This window comes from Cucurbita moschata, unplaced genomic scaffold, assembly GCF_002738365.1.
Source record: "Cucurbita moschata cultivar Rifu unplaced genomic scaffold, Cmos_1.0 Cmo_Scf00085, whole genome shotgun sequence".
In the NCBI taxonomy this organism is placed as follows: domain Eukaryota; kingdom Viridiplantae; phylum Streptophyta; class Magnoliopsida; order Cucurbitales; family Cucurbitaceae; genus Cucurbita; species Cucurbita moschata.
Window position 1 is genome coordinate 157,092 of NW_019268601.1, and position 22,604 is coordinate 179,695.

The 22,604-nt window shown below is 34.9% G+C and overlaps 1 protein-coding gene across 1 annotated transcript; it reads right to left on the reverse strand.

Annotated features, from left to right (window-relative positions):
• Positions 1-11,843: 11,843 nt before the first annotated feature.
• Positions 11,844-16,109, reverse strand: LOC111439026. Its single transcript, XM_023076759.1, has 4 exons — positions 16,065-16,109; positions 13,143-13,310; positions 12,198-12,433; positions 11,844-12,102 (listed from the first exon to the last, which is right to left on the reverse strand). Exons 1-4 carry the CDS (start codon positions 16,107-16,109, stop codon positions 11,844-11,846), a joined length of 708 nt encoding a protein of 235 aa, XP_022932527.1.
• Between the last annotated feature and the right edge of the window lie 6,495 nt (positions 16,110-22,604).

Consider the following 22,604-nt stretch of genomic DNA (forward strand, 5'->3'; position numbering starts at 1 on the left):
TATTGTCTCGACCTCCTCTACCACCACGTCCACGACCTTTTTTTTTCTTTGTTATTGCTGCTGCGTTCGCTTGTGCCTGAAAAAGAAGAGTCATCTTCATCTTCTTCTTTGTCTTCGTAGCCAAGAAGTCTGTCCTCATGGACCTTAAAACAACCTATAACCTCCTCAACTGACATGTTCTTGAGGTCGCCGAACTGCTTGATGGAGGTAACAGTTTGCATGAATCTTGCGGGAACTGCTAGAAGAAACTTTTAAACGACGGAGATCTCCTCCACCATGTTGCTTAATGAACGGGTGCCGTTGACGATCGTCGTCAACTTCATGGAAAAGTCGTCTAACTTAGACAAAATCTCTAGTGAGATTTTATAACGTTGAGTAGAGAGAGACATAAATACAATAAACTAGGTCATCACATACTCATGCCTTTTCTCCCACATGCCCTATATTACATAACTCGTAGTCCTAGACCCAAGATGCCCTTCAAACACTTCAGCCATGAGGGGTTTTGCAAATGGATCAACAATGTTGTACTCTTAAGCTGTCTGTGTGACGATCACATCTCCTCGTTGCACAATCTTCCTTATGACATGATATTTGCACTCAATATGTTTTCCTCGCTTATGGCTTCTTGGTTTTTTAAAATTTACAACTGCTCCACTGTTATCACAATAAAGAGTGACAAGTAGATGCATATTGGAACGACTTCCAAATCAGTTAAGAACTTTCTAAGCCGTCTTTCGCTGCTTCATAAGCAACAACATACTCAACCTCCATGGTGGAATCAGCAATGCAACCTTGCTTTATGCTTCACCATATTGTTGCTCCTTCATTTAGAGTGAAGACAGATCCTGATGTCGATTTCCTCGAATCTATATCGGTCTGAAAATCTGAGTCAGTGTACCCTGTAAGGATCAGATCCTTAGCGTCGTACATTAACATATAGTCTTTCGTTCTTCTAAGATACTTAAGGATATTCTTAACGTCAGTCTAATGAGCACGTCTCGGATTGGATTGATATCTACTGACAATTCCCACAGCGTAGCATATGTCGGGTCGGGTACATAGCTTGGCATACATCAGACTACCGACTGCTGATGCATAGGGAATATGTCTCATATCCTCAACTTCTTGAGGTGTCTTGGGACTTTGTTCCTTCGACAAATGAACTTCGTACCTGAAAGGTAATAATCCTTTCTTGGAGTCTTGCATCTTATATCAAACCAACATTTTTCGATGTACGATGCCTGAGACAATGCTAGTATTTTGTTCTTGCGATTCTGAACAATTTGGATTCTAAGAACAAACTGAGTCTCTCCCAAATCTTTCATTTGAAATTGTGTCGCTAGCCAATGCTTAATGTCAATTAGAAATCCCACATCATTCCCAATGAGTAGGATATCGTCAATGTACAACACCCGAAAAACTACTGTAGAGTTGACTATCTTCTTGTAAACACAAAGTTCATCAACATTCTGTTTAAAGCCATAAGATTTGATCACAGTATCAAAACCTTATATTCCAGGATCGAGATACTTGCTTCAACCCATAAATTGATCTTTTAAGCTTGTAAACCTTTTGATTTTGATCCTGTTCAATGAACCCCTCTGATTGAGCCATCAAGATACTCTCCTCAAGATTGCCGTTTAAAAAGGCTGTCTTAACACCCATTTGCCAAATTTCGTCATCATAAAATGTGTCAATGGACAAGAGTTTTCTAATCGATTTAAGCATAGAACCAGAAGATTAGGTTTCTTCATAGTCCACCTCCTCTCTTTGGGTATATCCCTTTGCTAACAAGTTGAGTTTTAAAGGTCTATTCCTTACCGGTTTGCTATCGTTTCATCTTGTAGATCCATTTTCTACCAATAGGTTTTATCCCATCTGGTTGATCTACAAGTTCCCAGACTGAATTAGAGTACATTGACTCCATTTCAAGATTCATGGCTTTGATCCACTGATCTCTATCTTCATCATTCATTGCTAGTTTATAGGTCAATGGATCCTCAATGCCATCATCAGGTGTGATGACTTGTGTTTCTGCCAAACCCAAGTAACAACCGGGTTGAGTCATAACCCTCCCACTACGTCGAGGCATTCTCAACTCTTGAGAAGGATGTGATTCACCAGAAGTGCCAGCTACATCAACCACTCTCGTTGAAGGACCAGCCTGATCAACAACTCTTGTTGTTTTATCAGTAGCTTCTTCAGAAATCTCACTTAATACTAGTTTGCTGCGAGGTTGATGATTTCTTACGTGGTTTTCCTCTACGAATGTAGCGTTTGTTGATACAAACACTCTTTTTTCTTGAGGGTCATAAAACAAACCACCTTTCGTTTCTTTGGGGTATCCTACGAATAGGCATAGTTTTGAACGACATTCTAACTTCTGTTGGAAATAAACTTAAATGAAAAGGGTAGTTTTAATTTTCGTTAATTTTAGTAAGCTTTGAAACTCAACTCGTTAAAGGAAAAGGCCAAAAGAAAAATTGAAAGACCAATAACTATTTTAGGAATAGTGGGAACTGTTTCAGGAATAGTGGGTTAGAAAATGGTGGCATATGGGATAGCTAATTTTAGCCTTTAGAAAAACTATAAATCAGTTTGTTTTCCATTGTAAACAGCAGAGCAAGAAAAAGAGCAAAGAGCAAAAGTGTAGAGAACAAAAAGTACAAACCAATAGAAAAAGAATTTTCAGAATTTGTTGTCTCCTCGTCTCTCCCCTCTCGACATCTCCTTCACAGTTTCGTGAATGTTATTTCAATAAATTTGTATTAGAGCGAGTTTCATTTTCAACAATTTCTTGGGGTTTTGCAACAACACATGTGCTGGGCATTCCCAAATCCTGAAGTGACGTAAACTACCTATACGCCCTTTCCATAACTCATAAGCTGTTTCTGAAACACTCTTAGAAGGAACCATGTTCAAAATGTATGCAACAGTCTCCACTGCATATCCCCAAAGCGACAGGTAATTGAGCGAAACTCATCATAAGACGAAGCATGTCTAACAAAGTTCTATTTCTCCTTTCTGATACACTGTTCTGTTTAGGTATACCAGGGGCTGAGAGTTGAGACGTTATTCCATGTTCTATCATATAGTCCTGGAATCTTAAGTCCATATACTCTCCACCTCGATCTGTTGAAGTGTTTTAATAGTTTTTCCTAATAGGTTCTCAACCTCAATCTTATACTCTCTGAACTTTTCAAGAGCTTCGGACTTATCATACTTCAGTGAGTCAGAGTAACTGCTACTGAGGGACAATCAATCACTCCTTTACTAAACCAAGACATTCTTGACTTAAACACTAATCCTAGAATAACTCTTTATTCCTATAGTGTTTTAGTTATCGCCACTTTGGTCAAGAATATACTAACTCTTAGTAATTCTTCGTAAGTGTGACCTGCCATTTTTAGAACTAAGAGATCGGCCCCAACAATGCTATCGAATGAAAAAGCCAAAGTTGGGAATGGACCTAAGAAATCCTATCCATTTTTGGAGTTTGCGTTGTTCCTTCTCCCATGTTACGACCCTCCGAATGGGTAGGTTCTCTAGGGCAACATGCAGGCGAAACATGGGAATCTCACGGTGCAACCTAGTGGTGGAGACCATAGGATGTGTTGATATACTTCCTTCCACTTACTATAAATACTTTCTCTATTAACCTTGTTATTGACTCATGCAAATACCTTCCAAATGGAGGCCGCTCCTAGGGGGACACGAGGCCGAGCATAAATCTCATGGTGTGAATTTTTCAAAGAGCGTAAAAACAAAAATAATGTATCTCATATACCTTTCCTCCCACTAAGTATTTTAGACGGTTGAGTATACTCATTACTTAGGTATATTATGGCTAATTAAATACCTCCAACCTTAGACAAGATCATGCCGGGTGAGCTTTCTTGTAACCACAATTTTACAAGATATCGACCTATTTTAACTATTTAAATGAATCGTGCCTGGTTCTTAACCCTAAGTGAGCAGCACTTATCTTTGTTATAGATTTTGACGTATATCTCATTTTATGACGTTGAAAATAACCTATAACATGCATCTAACATGCTTTATATAATCATCGATTCCATGCAATAATATAACAATTTATATCTATCACTCATGGAACCCTAAACATGCATACTATACATTATAACACTTGTAACATACTTGTACAACATGAAACATGCTTAGCCTATGGTGGGATTTTAAATTTATTGGGCATACTTTATGCATCTACGTTTTCTATTTAATTAAAACATACATTCACAATGCATAATTAATTTAACACACTAAAGTGGACGTGGACTGGTTTTGGCATTTAGAAGCAAGCAATTAACTCAATTACCACATTTATAATTAAAAAATAACGTGATCCACTCCCTCGAACCTACCACGAGTCAGGTTGGGTTGGGAAGCAAAAATAACTCCTCCTTCTTCTTCGGTTCAGCTTGCCACCATTTTCATTATCGATCAATTACAACCTTAAATAGACTAATGATTCCAAAAAAATTACAGACTTTTCTTCACTCATTAAAGCCGATACCCATTAGGCCAATTACAATAATTGTATCAAATGGAAGCATAAAAAATGCCAAAATCATAAACATCCACTTTAGCATCCACACTTTTTCATTCATGAAATGGTACCCACTATGCTCAAATTAATGTAAATGAAGTGCCTAAAACTTGCTCTAATATCAATGGATGGTGTTGTTATAACACTTGCGGAAGCACTCTAAGTACATCAATTATAGTAAATTAGCTAGCATGTTCATAAGCATTAAAACTCAAGGAGTTGGAGTACTAACCTTTTGTAGTTCAAATTCATTTTTCCTAATGAACCGATTTCGAACCACCACTAGTATCTTCCCTACTATTCTCCGGCCTTAGAATGGGATTGTGGAAGAGATTTAATATATGTGAAGAGAGAGTTTGTGAGGGATTTTCTCAAAGTTTTTCCAAGAAGACTTTCCATGTACCTTGATCACTCTATTTATAGAGTCATATTTGCATGTTCATGCAAATTTGAGATTATCAAATTTTGACACTCAAATTTGTAAAGTTTATTTAGCAAACATACAAGTTTGGTTAAACCAAATTTTGACACTCAAAATTCCACTAACTCAATCATGGATTTTTCCATTAACTGAAGTCAACATTTTGACTTTCTCCATCTTAATTCAATAATTAATTTAAATAATTAATTTCAAGTTAAAGTAATACTAAATGATTAATTAAACAATTTAATTAATATTTAACATTAATTCAAATGGCAATCCCAACAAATCCGACACATATTGATTAAAATATTTAAATCTTATTTAAATATCTCCGATACTCTCTTTTTGTTTAATTCGTAAACAAAACGAAAATGCGGTTAAATATATCATATATATTTAGCGCATATTCTCTAATTTGAATTCGAACACTTTGAACTCACTCGTCACACTGTTCTATGGTTAGTCCGATATGAGCTAGCAGGGGGACCTAATAGACCTATAGATCATGGGCTCCAACGATCCAAGATTAACCGGTTAAACTCATTAACCTTGTTAACCAACATTCGTTAACTACTAGGACACTCCACTGTAGCGTAGTAGTTGTACTCCCCTCACTATGGATATATTTCTGTCCATTTGATATAACCATGATTAGTAAGTCGATCCTTCACAGGTTGTTCGTAACTAGAGGTGGGTCAATTTACCCTTTTACCCCTAGAGTTATTTTTTGTTCCTTATGTCCCACTGATCCTCTAATGAACAATTGGTTTGTCGTCCAACCAGTAAACCGAATCTCTCTCAGGCCAATGAGAGGGTGGGGCCCCTTGTTCAAGACCTGTAGTCAGTACTTAAGGGAACAACCTTTCTACTCTCCCTAAAAGTGGGTAGGAGTGAATTTCATCTTGCACCCTATGTCCCCATCTATTCACCTAGTCTTACCCCTGAAATGGGAGGTTTATTGAGTTGACGAACTCGAGCCACTCTCACCCATGCAAATCTAAGGATAATTCCAAATAAATAGGAGTTCATGGTTAGCTTAGGATTAAGATCGAGTTACCTAGGTCATCGAATGAAAAAATTAGTCTCAACAGTAAACGATATTATAAAGTGAGAGTGATTTTCTTCATGGTCCGTTCTTATGCATTACTCATTACATAGGACGCCCCCACTCACATGTTTCCGCATGTACAATTTAGTGATCACATTGTTTATATTATATACAAAAGTGGGTCGCATCCATAGTGTCTCCAGGATAAGGTACTCAGCCTTATCCCTGTACTATATGATCATTTTGATTTCCCTGTACTATAGATCATTTTGATTATATACTTGAATTGGATCCACTCTTATGTTGTACATATAGTTCAAATAATCATACTATAGTCAGAGTGTTCTTATTTTATTGGATTTAGATTAATAATCGTAAAATTCACTTTATTCAATAACAATCTTTACCGAATAAACATCAATAATAACTTTATTAAAAATAGAATATGTTTTTGTTTACAAATTATGTGTTTTAGGACATAAAACCCAACAGTCTATTGACTCACCGTGCTTCATGCAGATAGCCTCGAACTCACTCTTCAAGGTCTGCATCTTTGCTTCCTTGACACGTTCCACGCCCACATGCATTGTTTGTAGCATCTCCCACGCTGCATTTGCTGAGTCCTTCTCTGCCAACATGAGAAGGACGTCCTCCAGGACTGCTTGGTAGATGACGGCAAGAGTCATCCTGTTTTTACACTCCTCAACGTCGTCACCTTGCTTGATGGCGTCTCACATGCCCTAGGCTTGTAAGTTAACACGCATCTTTATCAACCATGCTGCATAGTTACTCTTCGTGAGTAACAAGTACTGAAGCGTTACACTCCCCTCCCTTCCGACAACTTTGTATGATGACAGCATTTGTCGGTATCCTAGCTCTGATACCAAATATTGGAAATGACTCACGATCGAAATATGTCGAAACAAATAAAAGAAGCAAAACAAACAACTTGAGGGTTGAGAGAGTTTTTGAACATAGGAACAACCTTAAGCACTTAGTTTTTCAATTCTATTTGTTGTTTTTAAAATAGCATGCATTTCATGAGTATTTACCGTGGATATCCACAACTACTAATAATTCTTACTAATTTAAGACTAACAATTTCCCTAAAAGCCAATAACTTCTAAACAATTAATCTAACATTACTAAGGCTAATAACTTTTTTATTTTTTTGCTAAGTAAGTTTATTAACTAACAACGTCAGCAAATCATACTACAAATTACCATCTTTCATTTTTGGAGAAACGCTCTTATTTGTACTACAACTTATTCTTGTATTTCACTTTCGAAACAAGTGCTCCATGCCCAAAATATGCAAACCCAAGACATACTTTTCTCTTTTGCTATTGAATGTTGTTCTTTTCTGTTATCAATTAAGTCCTTGATGATTTCAGTTGTATTCTTTGCAATTCACCATGCTCCTAAAATGGTGTCCTTTGCTTTCATTTATGGTGCCTGGAGTAAAAAAAAATTCCTAAAATTGAATCCAACAAAAACAAACGAGATAAGATATGTATTATCATCTTATTAGTTAGTCTAGATTGACTTAAACATATTGATTAAGGTTGTATAGAAAACCTAAAAACTCGAAAAACTTGAAAAATCCAACCAACCTAACTCAAAGTTGGGTTACATAGAATATTGAGTTGGGTAGTTATTTTTTCTGGAAACAAATTGGTTTGGTTTGGTTTTTGGGCTCAAAGAAGAAAAAATTCGAGCTAACCCGAATTGAGCCAAGTCCAATACTTTGAGCTTCAGCCTTCCACTTTTGTGTTTTTTTTTTTAAATTTTTTCAACACTGTTGCTACTCTCAATCTATCTCATCTGCAAGCTACCTCCTGCAACTGTTGCTTATAGTTGCATGTTACTCCCGCTCTCACTCTCAATCACATGACCAACCAACCAATCAATCATAGTAACTAGTCACACGACCTAATTCAAAAATAGAGTGTTAGGTTAAGTTGGCTGCGAAAATATTTGTCATTTATTTTGAAAAAATATATATATATATTTTAATGAAATTTTTTAAAACATATTTTATTCTCATAATAATTTGTATTCTAATTATATTGTTCATATTCCCATAGTTTATAATCCATAATCCACAATTTAATTTGTGTTCTATTACGACTTGACGTTCTTTTAATTAGGGTTTCAATAATAAATTTTATTTATACCTCTAATATCTAATTTTCATTTTTATTCAATATTTTATAGAATTATTGAAGTTAAAATATATATAGCTTTAGTCCCTCCTATTTACTTCATACTTCAAATATGAATAAAAATTTTATTTCATTTTTTAAATGTAATTCATTACATAACTTAACTCATTAATTCAGAGGTCCACATTAAAACATTATAGGTTCAAATTTCTTTACTTTCAGGTCCTATTTTAGTTTCTAAGTAAATAATCAATATTGACAATAAAACATGTGACATAGCTTTCTAATTAGGGGAGCATATTCTTCTGTTCAAACAGGAACACAGCTGGGAATTCAAAGAGAATTTGTTGCAGACAACATTGTTTTGGTGCAACTTTTAGCAGCAACTATGGGAAGCTTTCATTCAAGAATTTTTGGCCAGAGCATGAAATTTGGCTTCAAGACCGATGCAACTATTCGCACTGCATTTGGGGTGCAGATGAGAAGGGTTTTTCTTTATATAATAGTCCAACAAAGGTATTCGAGCTCATTCATCCATGGAATCCTTAGACAAATCCATCACCTTCGCCTTACATCACATAAAATATTTTTCGTTGCTACACAAGTAGTGTACTTGATGTAACACAACTCTAACAAAGTGTCTATTAATTGTTTAAGTTCTTAAATATATGGAAACATTTAATATAAAAAATGTGTACATCTCAATTAAAAATTAAAGTTGTTATTCAAGAATAAAATATTGGCGTCAACCTTTAAATCAAAGTCTAGATTTTATAGAAAAATTTCAAGCACAAAAATGAAGTAAATTTGAAATTTATACACCATTTCCGAAAATGAAACACAAATAAATTTTGTNCTGGCTAATGGCAACCAATTAAGTAGTCTTACTATCGGATAGGTTGAACGACTTGTTTAATGTATGATGACATATGTTTGAAATGGGAAGTAGAATCTAGAGTAGCTTTACAGATTCTAAACACATCAAAAAATGGATGCTACGAATTGTCTTTATTTGATTTGTTGTTTACTTTTGCATCAACTCTTAATGCCATCACTTGTTTATCTCTCCAATTTCGAGAGTCACCTTAGAAAGCGATAATTCTTAATTAAAAGGAAGAAGAACTTCTAACAATCTATTGCAAGTCGAAAGCCAATGATTTAGGTAATAAGGTTGTTGCATGATGTAAAATTTTCAATGCGCCACCTTTAGATACATACACACACATATATATATATATTTATATAATTGATAGTTATTTTCTTTTTTTTAAAAAAAAGTGCAACCATTGAAAGTATAATATACAGCAGAAAAAAGTCATTATCGATATTCAACTTCTATGGCGATTTACAAAAAAATAATTATAGTTTGAATGTTAAATTAGAAGTTTAGTTCAAAAGCCCAGAATTATTTAATGCTTAATTGTTTATACAACCTCATATAGTCTCGGTTATTATTTTTTAATTTTTTTTAGTTAAAAAAAATTAGTGGAAAGTTTAAATTTTTGACCTCTTATTCCATGACTTTGTAACTTAATTTGTACTCATCTGACATAAATTTCTAATACAAGGAGCATATCCTTCTGTTCAAACAAGAATGCTGTAACGATCCTAGATTTCTACTTATCTAGAGTCACTATCGTAATCATAACTTAATCATTTTGTGAAGAAATAAGTGTTTAAACTTCATCATAAGATATAGACTTTATCTTAAAACACTACAATAGAGCTACGTGTTCGAAAACACGTTTAAAACGACACAACAAAATATTAAATGAAATAAATTAACATTATAATTAAAAACACTCTATTCTAATCTAACTCTAAGAAAAAAAATACTACCCTTTGCATGTTTCATGGTCTCGATGGCTATGTAGTCGTTAGTCGTACAAAGGTGCCTTGCCTTTACCTGAAATAGCAGTAGCACATGACTTAAGTATTAAAAGAAATACTCGGTATGTAACCCCCACTATTGGGGTTAGATGCAAACACAACAATCATGTGTAGTACCTATCGTATAATTCTATATTCCTTAGGTGTTTATACTAAACGAGTTAATGGGATGTGTATTTACTGTTGTACAAACGGTCCACATGTGCGACTATGAACCCACCAGTTAGTTCGCACACCTCCTGGGCCCCTTTCATGGTCAGACGAGCATTCTCTAGAGCTGTTGATGTCGGACACCCGCTAGGCATAGCGACCGTCGTAGCATTATGATAAACATAATGATCATTTTTCTGCCTCGTAGTGTACGTGTCTATATCATTGTAAAATAGGGGTATTCCTGGATGCATGAACGAACAATGATGCATGAGATCCCAACATTTTTATTCATTATCATGTAAGACAACCCCTTCCATTTTTCCTTCATATCATAATCTTTATCATAGTTTCCTTACATAAATTGTGATTATGCATTATGTCCACATATTTTTGTGGTATATCATTCATATCATGCATCGTGTCATATCATATCATATCATACATACATCATATCATCAGCATATCATGTACTATATCGCCAAACATGTTATACAATAACATTTATCATATGATCAGTACATCATCATACCACATGTCATAACATTCACGTATCATCTCATAGTCACGTTGTATCACGAACATATCATGGACTTATTATCTCGTAAACATATCATAGTCATAATATTTTGTAAATACACTACAGTCATATCGTTACATAAACATAACCTAGTCATATTCTTTCATGGTCATATCATTTCATAAACGTATCATAGTCATGTCATTTCATAAACATATTCTTATCATATCATTTCATAAATATATCATTGTCATCTCATTTCATAAACACATCTTAGTCATACCATTTCATACACATATCCTAGTCATATCGTTTCATAAACATATCATAGTCATGTCATTTTCTAAACGTATCCTAGTCTTATCATTTCATAAACATATTCTAGCCATATCATTTCATAAACATATCCTAGTCATGTCGTTTTCTAAGCGTATCCTAGTCATATCGTTTCATAAACATATCCTAGTCATATCATTTCATAAAGATATCTTAGTCATATCGTTTCATACACACACCATAGTCACATTGTTCCGTAAACATTTCAAACATATCAAGCATATATCACGTATAGAACCACGAGGCACATGTCATGATACAAACATCAAATTTTAACCAAACCGTTAGTAAGGTCACTTATTTGGTTTGCATTAGCAAGTGTTCTCCTTACACTCGAGTTTAACCAAACCGTTAGTAAGGTCACTTATTTGGTTTGCATTAGCAAGTGTTCTCCTTACACTCGAGTGCAATTGACTATGTGTATTTTATTTCCCGACCTTAAGGCAAGTGCTACATATTAATTTATGCCATATTACTAAGTTCAAAACTACAAAATAATCTTTTTTTTAAAAAAAATTATTATAGGTTACCACTACTCTAAAAGAGTTGAGTTTGAGTTAAAGTCAGGTTGAAAATGAAAAATGTTGTCATTTGTTAATCAAAAGTGAAAATAAAAACTCATACAATTATGCTATAATTTTACTTATGAACATTCCTTGAATATCATATTCACAATTAAGTCCTTACTTAATAGTCAATCATTATTATTCTCCCCGAAGAAAGAAATTTCATGCGCGGTTCTAAAGAGCTAGAACCTCAGCACTGTCTCCGTTTTCCTCTATTTCATCAAAGTAGTCCTCTTGAGCATTTTCAGCAAACATTAGGGCAACCAACCAGAAGAGGGATGAATCAAGGTATAGAAATGCACTTCCACCAAGAAGACCAGTCATAGCGGTCGGGCATGCTGTCTCAAGATTGTGATGAACGTTGCGAGTCAAGTAAATTTGGTTGGTGACTGTAGGCCATACGAGCAAAGTTATAGCCAATCCAGTTGTGAACCTGCAAACACAGAGGTAGCTTGATTAATAACGTTTCCAAATCACTTTTTAGGTAACAGTTAATAGTAAAGGATGTGATTTGGAAAGAGAAGTTACAGGGCAATGTTGAAGAAAATAGAGAAACTAGTGCTCTTAAAAAAGGCACCTCGAGGAACGGATTTTCGTTGGTAAGGATAGATCAAAGAGAAGTATCCTGCAATTAAAGAAGCAAGAAGAAATGCAAGGGAAAGATATCCGAGGGCCACAGTTGGGTCCGCTGGATACTGACAGATAACAATGCCTTTGCCTAGGATGGGAGTTCCAGATGCAAGCCCATAAGCAATCACAACGAGAAAGGATAGTGACCATCAATGAGGGAGCTTGGAAAATTATATGATATTGCATTGCGGAGGTTCTCATCTTGTTGTGATTATTTCAAATGCACAAATATCTACCCAATAAGAATCAACCAATTTGTGTCGGTGAAAAAGTGAGTAATTAAAGGGTTGATAAGAAGATTGTAGTATGAAGAGCAAGAATGCTCTATATATACATAGAATACAAAAATATATTTAGAAAATCTACGAAAAAATCTGAAAAAAATAAAATAAAATAAAATAAAATAAAATAATAATAACAATAAAAATAAAAATAAAAAAATAAAAAATAAAAATAAAATAAATAAATTGGAAACAACCATGTAAACAAATAAAAAACTAAATCAAATCAAGACTAAATTTACTTCTAACTACTAGTAGATTTAATAACATACCAATCTAAACAAACACGTGATCTTAACATTCCTCCTTGTTTGGATGTTGTGAACTCCAAGCTTTTTCCTAAATACCCAATCTTACTCAAATTATCTTTCTGTTTAGAGGTCGATCAACTAACTCCCTGATTTTGTTTTTCTCAATCACCGAAAGCTCCTCCTCTGATAGGTGCATCATCAACCAAAGCATCTTGTCGTTCATCTTCATACTATTCTTATCGTTCATCTTCAGACTCTTCTAACATGCTACCAAAAATTAAATTGTTTGGTGCATTATAAATCTGATTCACCTTCGTCAGTCCTTCCCAATTCCATTGCTCATTTCCAGCAAAATGAACATCTTGGCTCACAATAACACGACTAGTGTGTTTTTGAGAAACTCTATAAGCTTTGGATATGGTGTTATACCCAACAAAGATGCCAGCTTCTGCCTTTTTGTCAAGCTTATCACGCTTGATCTGTGGAATGTAAGTGAAGCAAAGACACTCAAATACTCTAAGAAATATTAAAGAAGGTTTGTAACCATACCAAACTTCAAATGGTGTCAGGTCCTTCACAGCTTTTGTTGAAATTTGATTTTGCAAGCACACAACAGTGTTTCCTACTTTTCCCCAAAAACGTTTTGGAAGATCCTTGTAACGACCCTAAATTTCCACATACTCAGAGTCGCTACTAACGTCTCATGCTCATCTATAATGCGGAAATATAACTCTTACATGAACATAATTGATAACGTAAAATTCAAAAAAAAAAAACGTTTAAAACAACTCCTTCTCTGGAAAACACAGCCATGGTCTTACGTGTTTGAATATGAAATACTGAAATTTAGAGAAAACAAAAACAAATACAAAATAATTTAAAACAATGAAATGCAAAACAACCTATTCTAACTTAAGACTAGAAATTTAAATGAGTCTACCCTATGCACATGCCACAGTCTCTGCTCGCGATGCCGCCGTCCTCCGTACAAGTGCGCCTTGCCTTTACCTGAAAAATGATGTGGCACACGGCCTGAGTATTTCAAAGAATACTCAGTAAGTGGCCCCACTATAGGGGGCCATGCAAATGCAAACACATGCAATCATGATTTAGGAACCTATCTCTAATCATCTTAGGGGTGGCCTCCAGTCTCGGACAAATTGGGTGTGTAGTACTTCCCTACACATGACTCACACGTGCGAGTGTGAATCCCCAGTGCGCTCGCACACCCCCTGGACCCTCTGGTCAAGCTAATCTGTAGCGACGTCCGGAGGTCAGCGGAACCCCATAGTGTCATGCGCCTCATGAACACTCTCATCTGTGTGCATTTGCACCTGTGCGCATTCGCACTCATCATACGGTGCGGTCCGCACTCATCATCTCTAGGAGAAGTAGCCCTATGCTTATGAACATACAATATGCATGAGGTCCCTCTAAATCCATCATAATGTCTCTTCTGACACAACCCTCTAGTCTCATCTCTTTGTTACTCTAGGTAACACATACTCGTGGATATTTATATTAATATCATTTTCACGCTCTTAGGGTTGTGTCCTATGTCGATCTAACGACATGATGCAATATGGCACTCATCATCATATAGCATGCTCAATATGGAAAACATCATCATATTAAGGTAAACGTCACGCAATCATCATACTCATCATATTGCCACAAAGTGCATCAAACATATCAAGTACGACATTCATCAAAATATATATATACTGAGCACATCATCAAGTATCGTAACCCACACATCATCATAAGTCATACATCATCATAACTCATATACCGCATCGTACGACATAGTTCATACAACATTGTAACTCATACAATTTTTAGCCTATCCTACAGTAAGGCCACTTACCTGGTTGGCCTTAGCCAATGTATTCCCTAATTTAATTAACGTAAGCTCCCGTTCCTCAAGAGCTGCTCCAAAGGTCGCTAGAGTTTGCTTCATATCGAACCGTTCTTCACCTTTCGTTAGCATTTCACATTTTAATTAATAATCCAACTAACAATGTGAAATACAGCTCTAAAACGGTCTCAGTAAAAATCGAATTCCACGTTTTCATTGTTCCTAAATTTTGGTTGGGTAGTAAAACTTAAATTAAAAATATGTCAATATTATTTCATGGTGCTTCAATCAATCAATCCCGTTTGTTATAATATTATATTCTCTTGGTACAAGTAATAATAATTTCTCACATCTTCCATTTTCCTTCTCTATGTTGTACCACTTTTGTTTCTCCTCTCTCTGTCTTCTTTTTCTTTCCTATGAATGACTATGCAATTATAAAATAATATTCAATCAATTCTGTTTTCTTCTCCTCCCTCGTATGACCATCCATTAATAGAAGCCATTTTCAATTTTTTTTTCTTCTCTTTCCTAAAAAACTACTCTCATTAACGGAAGCCATTTTCTATTCTATTTTCTTCTCTTTCCTTTTTCAATCTATTATGTTTTATTCTCTTTCCTAAAAACTACTATCAACCGAAGCTATTTTCAATCTATTCTGTTTTCTCCTCTCTCTCAAATGACTATCCATTGGAGGTGTCATTTTCAATCTATTTTAATTTTCTAAAAATGCCTATGCATCCATGGATTATGATTTTCTTCTCTTTCTAAAAATGATGATTCAATTTAATGCAATTCACAAAGCCATTTTCAATCAATTTTGATTTTCGATCTGATATCACAAATCTAAATAATTGAAAAGGAGATCTAACATAACTTTTCTATCTCTGACAAAAGATAAAAGAAAAAGGAGATCTAACTTACCGATTAGTTTTCCATCTCTTTCCATTCCTATTCAATCTGTTTGAAGTAAGGCCATCTCCAATTCTTCTCTCACAAAATCTGTGATCTTTCCTTTGTTTCTTTCTCTAAATTTTTCCCTTCTCAAAATTTGCCATTTTTTTGTTTTTGTTTAGTTTTTTTTTTTTTTTTCAGATCATTTTGCAGTTGTAGGAGGTGTCGGGGAGATATTTGGGGAAGGTGGAGAGAGAGAGTGATAATTTACTTTTTTATTTTTTATTTTTTTATTTTTTTATAATTATTATTTACTTCTTCTTATTATTATCTCTTTTTTTTTTCTTTTTTTTTACGGGTCGTTACAATCCTTCTCATGAAGCATGCATCTCGTCATCTCCATTATGAATCTATTCCTCCTTTCACTGACGCCATTCTATTGAGGAGTGTATGGTGCTGTCAATTGATGTTCAGTTCCAACCTCTTCACAAAACCTTAAAAGTTTCTGAAGTGTACTCCTTGCCATTAACTGACCTTACATTTTGAATCAAGCATGCACTTTCATTCTCAACTCTGGCTTTTAACCGGTTTATACGTATTATAACGCATACGTGTGACCCTTGAGCATGTCATAATTATGATTGTTATGCTATCCAATGTTGTGTTATGCCATGTTTATAAGTTAGACGATAGTGTGACTATACTATGTTGTAATAATATGTTATTATTGATGATAATCTATGATGTGTTATATCGTGTCGTGTATATGAAAGATTTTATAAGTACGTTATAAATGAAATGAAGGTTTGACTTGCATCATAAATTTATGTCATTATTTTAAGGCATGGGGACCTCATGAATTTTTGTGTGTCATATGCATCATGATACTTTTCTATTATGATTAGTACAAATATGTACTTTACGACTTACGACAATTATGTTCGTCGTGATGTTACGCAGGCCCTTTCCCTTCATGGTGTCTGAAAGCACATTAGTGAGTGCTAGTCCATTGAGACGGGCCTAGGAGGTACATGAGTCCTCAGTTCAGTCCTTGTGCTCCTGGTTCGGTCGTGCGTAGCAAAATACTATACATCCACCCCTGCGGGAACTGGAAAGCTACCTAAGGCAATGTCATGTTGTTTTTTAAATAATAGAACCTATCATGTCACATGGTAGCTCTCTATGCCGGATACCCGTTAGAAATACTAGCCGTCATGGCAGCATTACGTAAACATAATGGTAGTTATGCTGCCTAGGGGTGTACACTTTCTTTGAACGCTTTCTTTCTAAAAATTGAAACTAGGAGGAAAGAGTCCGAGCAAAACAACCAAAATTTTAGCCTTGAGCCGTTAGAAAGTGTACTCTCTGACTAGCACGAACCGTTCATTTAGATGATAAAATGAAGTGGGGGACCTCTCGTTTTTATAGTGGAGGCCAACCCGCCACTTCTCAGCTTTAGCAACGTGGCACAAAGTTTCGCTTCTTTTATTTATTTTTTATTATTTATTTTTTTTATTTTTCGTTTATACATCATACACGTCAAGGTGAAATTTTCGTCCTCGAAAGTGTCTTAATGTTGGAATTATTTGGGTACTTCTCCTTGATCTCTTCCCTCTCTTTCCACGTAGTTTCTTTCTTTGGTAGTCTTGTAAAGATCATTAGCCTTGTACATGTTTTTTTTTTTTTCTTTCTTTGTGTATGAGCATAACAAATAATCTTTAATGATATTTTTTTATTAAAAAAATGTTGGGCCAATTAGTTGGTTTCATATTAGAAAGTTGAAATTGACTTTCATTCTTTTTTTTTTTTTTTTTTTAGGAAAATTAACTTGATTTCTTTGCATATATCCAATTTATGATATTAACCTTGGCATTTCTAATTATTATATATATTTTCTTTTCGTCCTAATTTGTTGGCTTTAAAATGTTAAAACCTAAATTATTACTTAATTCTGAAAGGGTTTTGAGTAGAGTGATACCCGAGTAAAAGAGAGTACATGAATGAACCAAGATTATATCCGATAAAGTGACCTAGAGTATAGATGACTAAGAAATGCTTAAAAAGAATTGAAACTTACTACCTATATCAACGAGATGCACTTTCCTTTTTGTTGGCTTAATCATAAGAACTTCGAGATTAAATGTGCTTTTCTTGGAGCAATTTTATGATGGAAGACCTCTTGAGAATTTTCGTAGCAAACATGTGAGTGAGGAAAAGACATGTTGGAAGGACTCATGTTTGTCGTGGAGATAGTTTTCACTTTTAGAAGCGAGGAGTAAATGTAATAACCCGAAAATAATAAATAAATTAATAAATTAATAAATTAATTAAATAAAAATAAAAATAAATAAATAAATAAATAATAATAATAATAATAATAATAATAATAATAATAATAAAAAAAAAAAAAAAAAAGAAAAGAAGAAAAGAAGAAGAAGACAGCAGCAGCTTGAAGCTGCTGCCATGGAGAAAGGAAGAATGGACAGGTGTGAAGGGAAAAGAAAGAAAAGAGAGGAAGATAGAGGATGTGGAAGCGTATTAGGTTTTAAAAAGGAAGAAAAACGAAGAATGGTGATTAGCGAAAAACCCAGAAAACAGAGGAGGAAATTTCTTGAGAATTCGAGTTTTGGTTGCTTAAAATTGGACATTAATCGAGGGTAAAGGAAGAGGAGTTGTTGCTGAGGAATCATTTGGGGAAGGGGATACGGCCACGAGCTGAATCGGACGGTGATTCGAAGGTAACGAAAAACCCATATCACCGAACCTTTAAATCTCGATATCTTGGTTCGTATTGTATAATAAGTTATGATATAGGGCTTGTTAGAAACGTAATAAGGAGATCTACAAATTTGTAGAAGGAATCAGGATGAAATTCGAACCGTAGAAGGAGGATATGGCTTCGGGATATAGTAGGTATTAACAGAAAAGGAAAAAAAAAATTTCAGAAAAAAACGAAAGGAAGAAGAAGAAGCGCGTGCACTACACGCAGGCGCGTGAGGGCCGCGACTGGCGCGTGCGACTGGGCGTGCTCCTGGCGCGTGGGACAGACACACCGAGGCGCGTGAGGGCGCGTGAGGGCGCGTGAAGCATCAGTTCAGTTCCCGGTTTGTTTCGTTCGATTTGTTTTGACCTGTTCTACCTAGATTGACCTATACTTACCTTGAAAATGGTGAAATATAGGTCTAATTGGAAGGAATTGTGTGGAAATACCCTATTAATGTACAATCAAGAGAGAAAGGGATTCGAAACCAGGTAAGTAGCGTATTGACCTTTGAACTCGTTCTTAACTTGTTTTACAACATGTGAGTATGTTGTTTACCTGATTAAGAGCTTAATAAGTTATGATGAGCTTTGATGATATTTAGTGTTTATTGTATATTGTGACTGCTTGCCTGTGATGTAAGCGTGATATAAACGATTGTCAGAATGTTCTACGTGTTGATCATGATACATGTATGAAAGCATGCAGTAACTGTGGGTATGTTATGCATGTTAATGGAAAGGTTATGACTCTAGATATGCTTATTGGTGGTTGAGCTATGGATTATTTACTGAGTATGATAGTCTACTAATTCCCGCGGAGTTCCTGGCCAACGCGCTGTGTGCTAAGTCAGGGAGCATGAGAACTCCTGACCGTTGGTATATGAGATAAACAGGCCGCTAGAGCAATTAGTAGACGGGCCGTATTTGACCGAGAGCGAGTCTTACATACGAGTCCGAAAATTCTAGATAAGCATATTGAGAGAGAGTCAGTAACCTAGCTGGAGGTAGCTGAGATACCTCATTAACGAACAGATGACCCTAGTAAGAAAACTAGGAGTCAGTGGTAAATAAAACGTGAAACCACCTGGAAAGATTAGTTATGAATCTGTGAATGATATGCTAGCTACTTACTGAGTAATCTAATTACTCATCAGAATTATCATAACTTTTCTTTCCAGATGTAGACGCTGCAGGCCAGCCGAGGACGAGACCAGCGGGCTAGAGACTACTGGGAATCCATGTCTGGGTCTATTATGTAATTATGTTTTCGCTGTCAAGAATTTACTTCGGTTGTTTTAAGTTTAAATAGCACTGGTTTTAAATGTTTTACTGGATGTTTTTTTTTAATATTTTAAAGATTATGATTGGGTGTTAGAGTATGTTGTCGTTGATGATGGTAACTCCTGTTAATCGCGTTGACGATGAGCGGGTGTTACAGTAAATAACCTTACAATATTGTTAAGGGAATATTAGGGCCATTAACGGCCAAATCTAGAGTTTAAAAGCTTGCACATGGGTCTATACAAGTAGAAACTTGAAACCCAACAAAATTATCAACATCGAAAGAACTATAAATTTCTAAAAGATTTCTCCCCTTTTATTAGACTTAAATATGCAACATATTTAAGTCTATAAAGAAACCCCACGAAAACTCTAGAATTATTACATGTAAAAGCAAGCAAACATAAAAGGAAAAATGAGTGAGGTTGATTTTACTTCATTTTTCCCAAGGGTGTATCAATTCAAACTTCCGGGAAAGAGGATTTTTAAGTAAAACCCAATATCAAATGCTGCCCAAATACAGTTTTTAACGTTGCATCGTTCAGAAAGCATGTCCATTCGAACTGTTAAAATTGCACCAATACAAAGTCGTATGCCAAAAGTTCATTTCAAATCTCCAGTGGAATTGGGCTCGCTTGTCCAAAACCTGTTCGTTCAAATCGTTGTCTTTTGACTTGCAATGAGCATTTAAAACTGAGTTTGTTTGATAATCGTAAATAGTCACTTGCCATTTGCCTTTTGGTAAATGCTAATTTTCCACTACAGCTTGTCATTTGGAACGTGCAAAACATGTGTGTTGATAATAATGCTTGATTCCAAAGCAAACAATAAGATAACACCGAAGCTAGTTAGAGTCTTCATTTTATTAAAATACTCAAATTTGTGTTGTTGATATTTAATCATTTGGATTTCGGTTCATTATATAGCAAAATAAAAATAAAAATAAATACCTATTTTTAACAAGCTATTAAAGCCGTTTGAGAAGCTGATTTAAGGTTGATATCCACTCTAAAAATTAATTCCTATGAATGTTTTGAGGTTGGATATCCATATTTGTTGCATAGTAATAAATATCAATTCTTTTTCATTTGCTGTTTTTGGTGGACATGAAAAAACAAAGTTGTGTTAAACAAAAACTAGACGGTTACATTTTCTATATTTTCTCCTTAATTACCCTTGTAAAGGGGAGATTTAAGGAAGTGTTATAAATGGTTGTTTTGTGGATGTTTATCAATTTTTTATTCTCTTTAAACTAGAAGAAAAATAGATATATGATTAATACTGAGAGAATCACAACAAAATCAAAATTTAAGAAGTGTGGTCGAATGTTCAAATATCCAAATTCATGGCTAGTCGATATTGTCCGTTTTGTCCACTTTGGCACGTTATGTAATATGGTTTGCTTCACGGTTTTAAAATGCATTTTTAAGGAGAGATTTCCACACTAAATTTTCCTATTTAACCTAAGACCGTTACTTCAGATCTAACCCAATATTTAATGCAGAATTACTTTCATGAACCCTTATTATAAATTCAACATTAACTTCATGCTTCATTTATTACCTCGGGAATAAACAAATACAAAGAATAAATGAAAAACATTATTGAATTAAATGTCATATACTAACCAATGACCTAATAATTATAAATACAACTGAACCTATACTTTATCAAATGCAAATACAACTCAACCTAAACTTTATTACATACAAATACAAATTAACCTATAGTTTATTAAATGCAAATACAACTCAGACTAGACTAATCTATACTATTGTCAAATGCAAATATAATTGAACCTATACTAATCTATACTATTGTCAAATGAAAATACTACTCAATATATACTAACCTATACTATTAAATTGTTATGCAAAACTATCCTATGCATGTGTCACGAACTCGTGGTTGCAGAGCCTCCGTCAGTCTTACAGGGGCGCCTTGCCTTTATGTGAAAAATATAGTAGCACAAGGCTTGAGTGTTTTAAGAATACTCAATAAACGACCCCCTATTGAGGTTATGATGCAAGAACATGCGAATGCAATGACGAGACCTAGCATTACAGTCTCTTTTCCTACGGCACTATCCTAACGGGTAGCTTGGACACGTGCGAGTATGGACCCACGAGTCGGTTCGCACACCCCTGGCCCCTTTCCTTTTCGGGCGAGCATGCTCTGGTAGCTCTCTATGCCGGATATCCATTAGAAATACTAGCCGTCACGTCAGCATTACGTAAAATATAATGATAGTTATGCTGCCTAGTGGTGTACGCGCCCATACCATCGTGAAGGAATATGGGTATCCCCGAATGCATGAGCACCAATTAATGTATGAGGTCCCAATATTTTTCAATTTTCAACATTATTAAATAGAACCCACGCTATCATTTCATTGACATTCATACCATTTCTCGTATCAGTTATCATATCGTTCATGCTTATATCGGTATTATATTTCATGTTATTTATCGTTCTTCATGTCATTCATATCATTCTATACATGCAATTCACAAGACATAACGTAACATTTTCATACTTTCAACATAACGTTTCATAACGCACAAACTAGCTAAATCTAATTATGCATAAAAATTTACTTCTAATGATTTAAACTATCTATGCCTAATTATGCATAAGTAATTTAAATTGTATTCCAAAAATTTAACTTAAGTCTAATTATGCATAAAAACTTACTCCTGATAATTTAAACTAAGTCTAATTATGCATAAAAACTTACTCCCAATCATTTAAACTAAGCCCGATACTGCATAGAAACTTAGTCCCAATCGTTTAAACTAATCCCAATAATGCATAGAAATTGACCTCTAGAATTATGGTCATAGGAGGCTGGGTCCAAGGTATTTCACCTCGTATTAGGCCGTAGAAAGTCACATGTACATCTTTGGACGTCTTGCACTCTGCGGCGTCACCTCTCTATCTTCCTAAGGTTAGTAAACTATAAAATGACCTCTCTCGG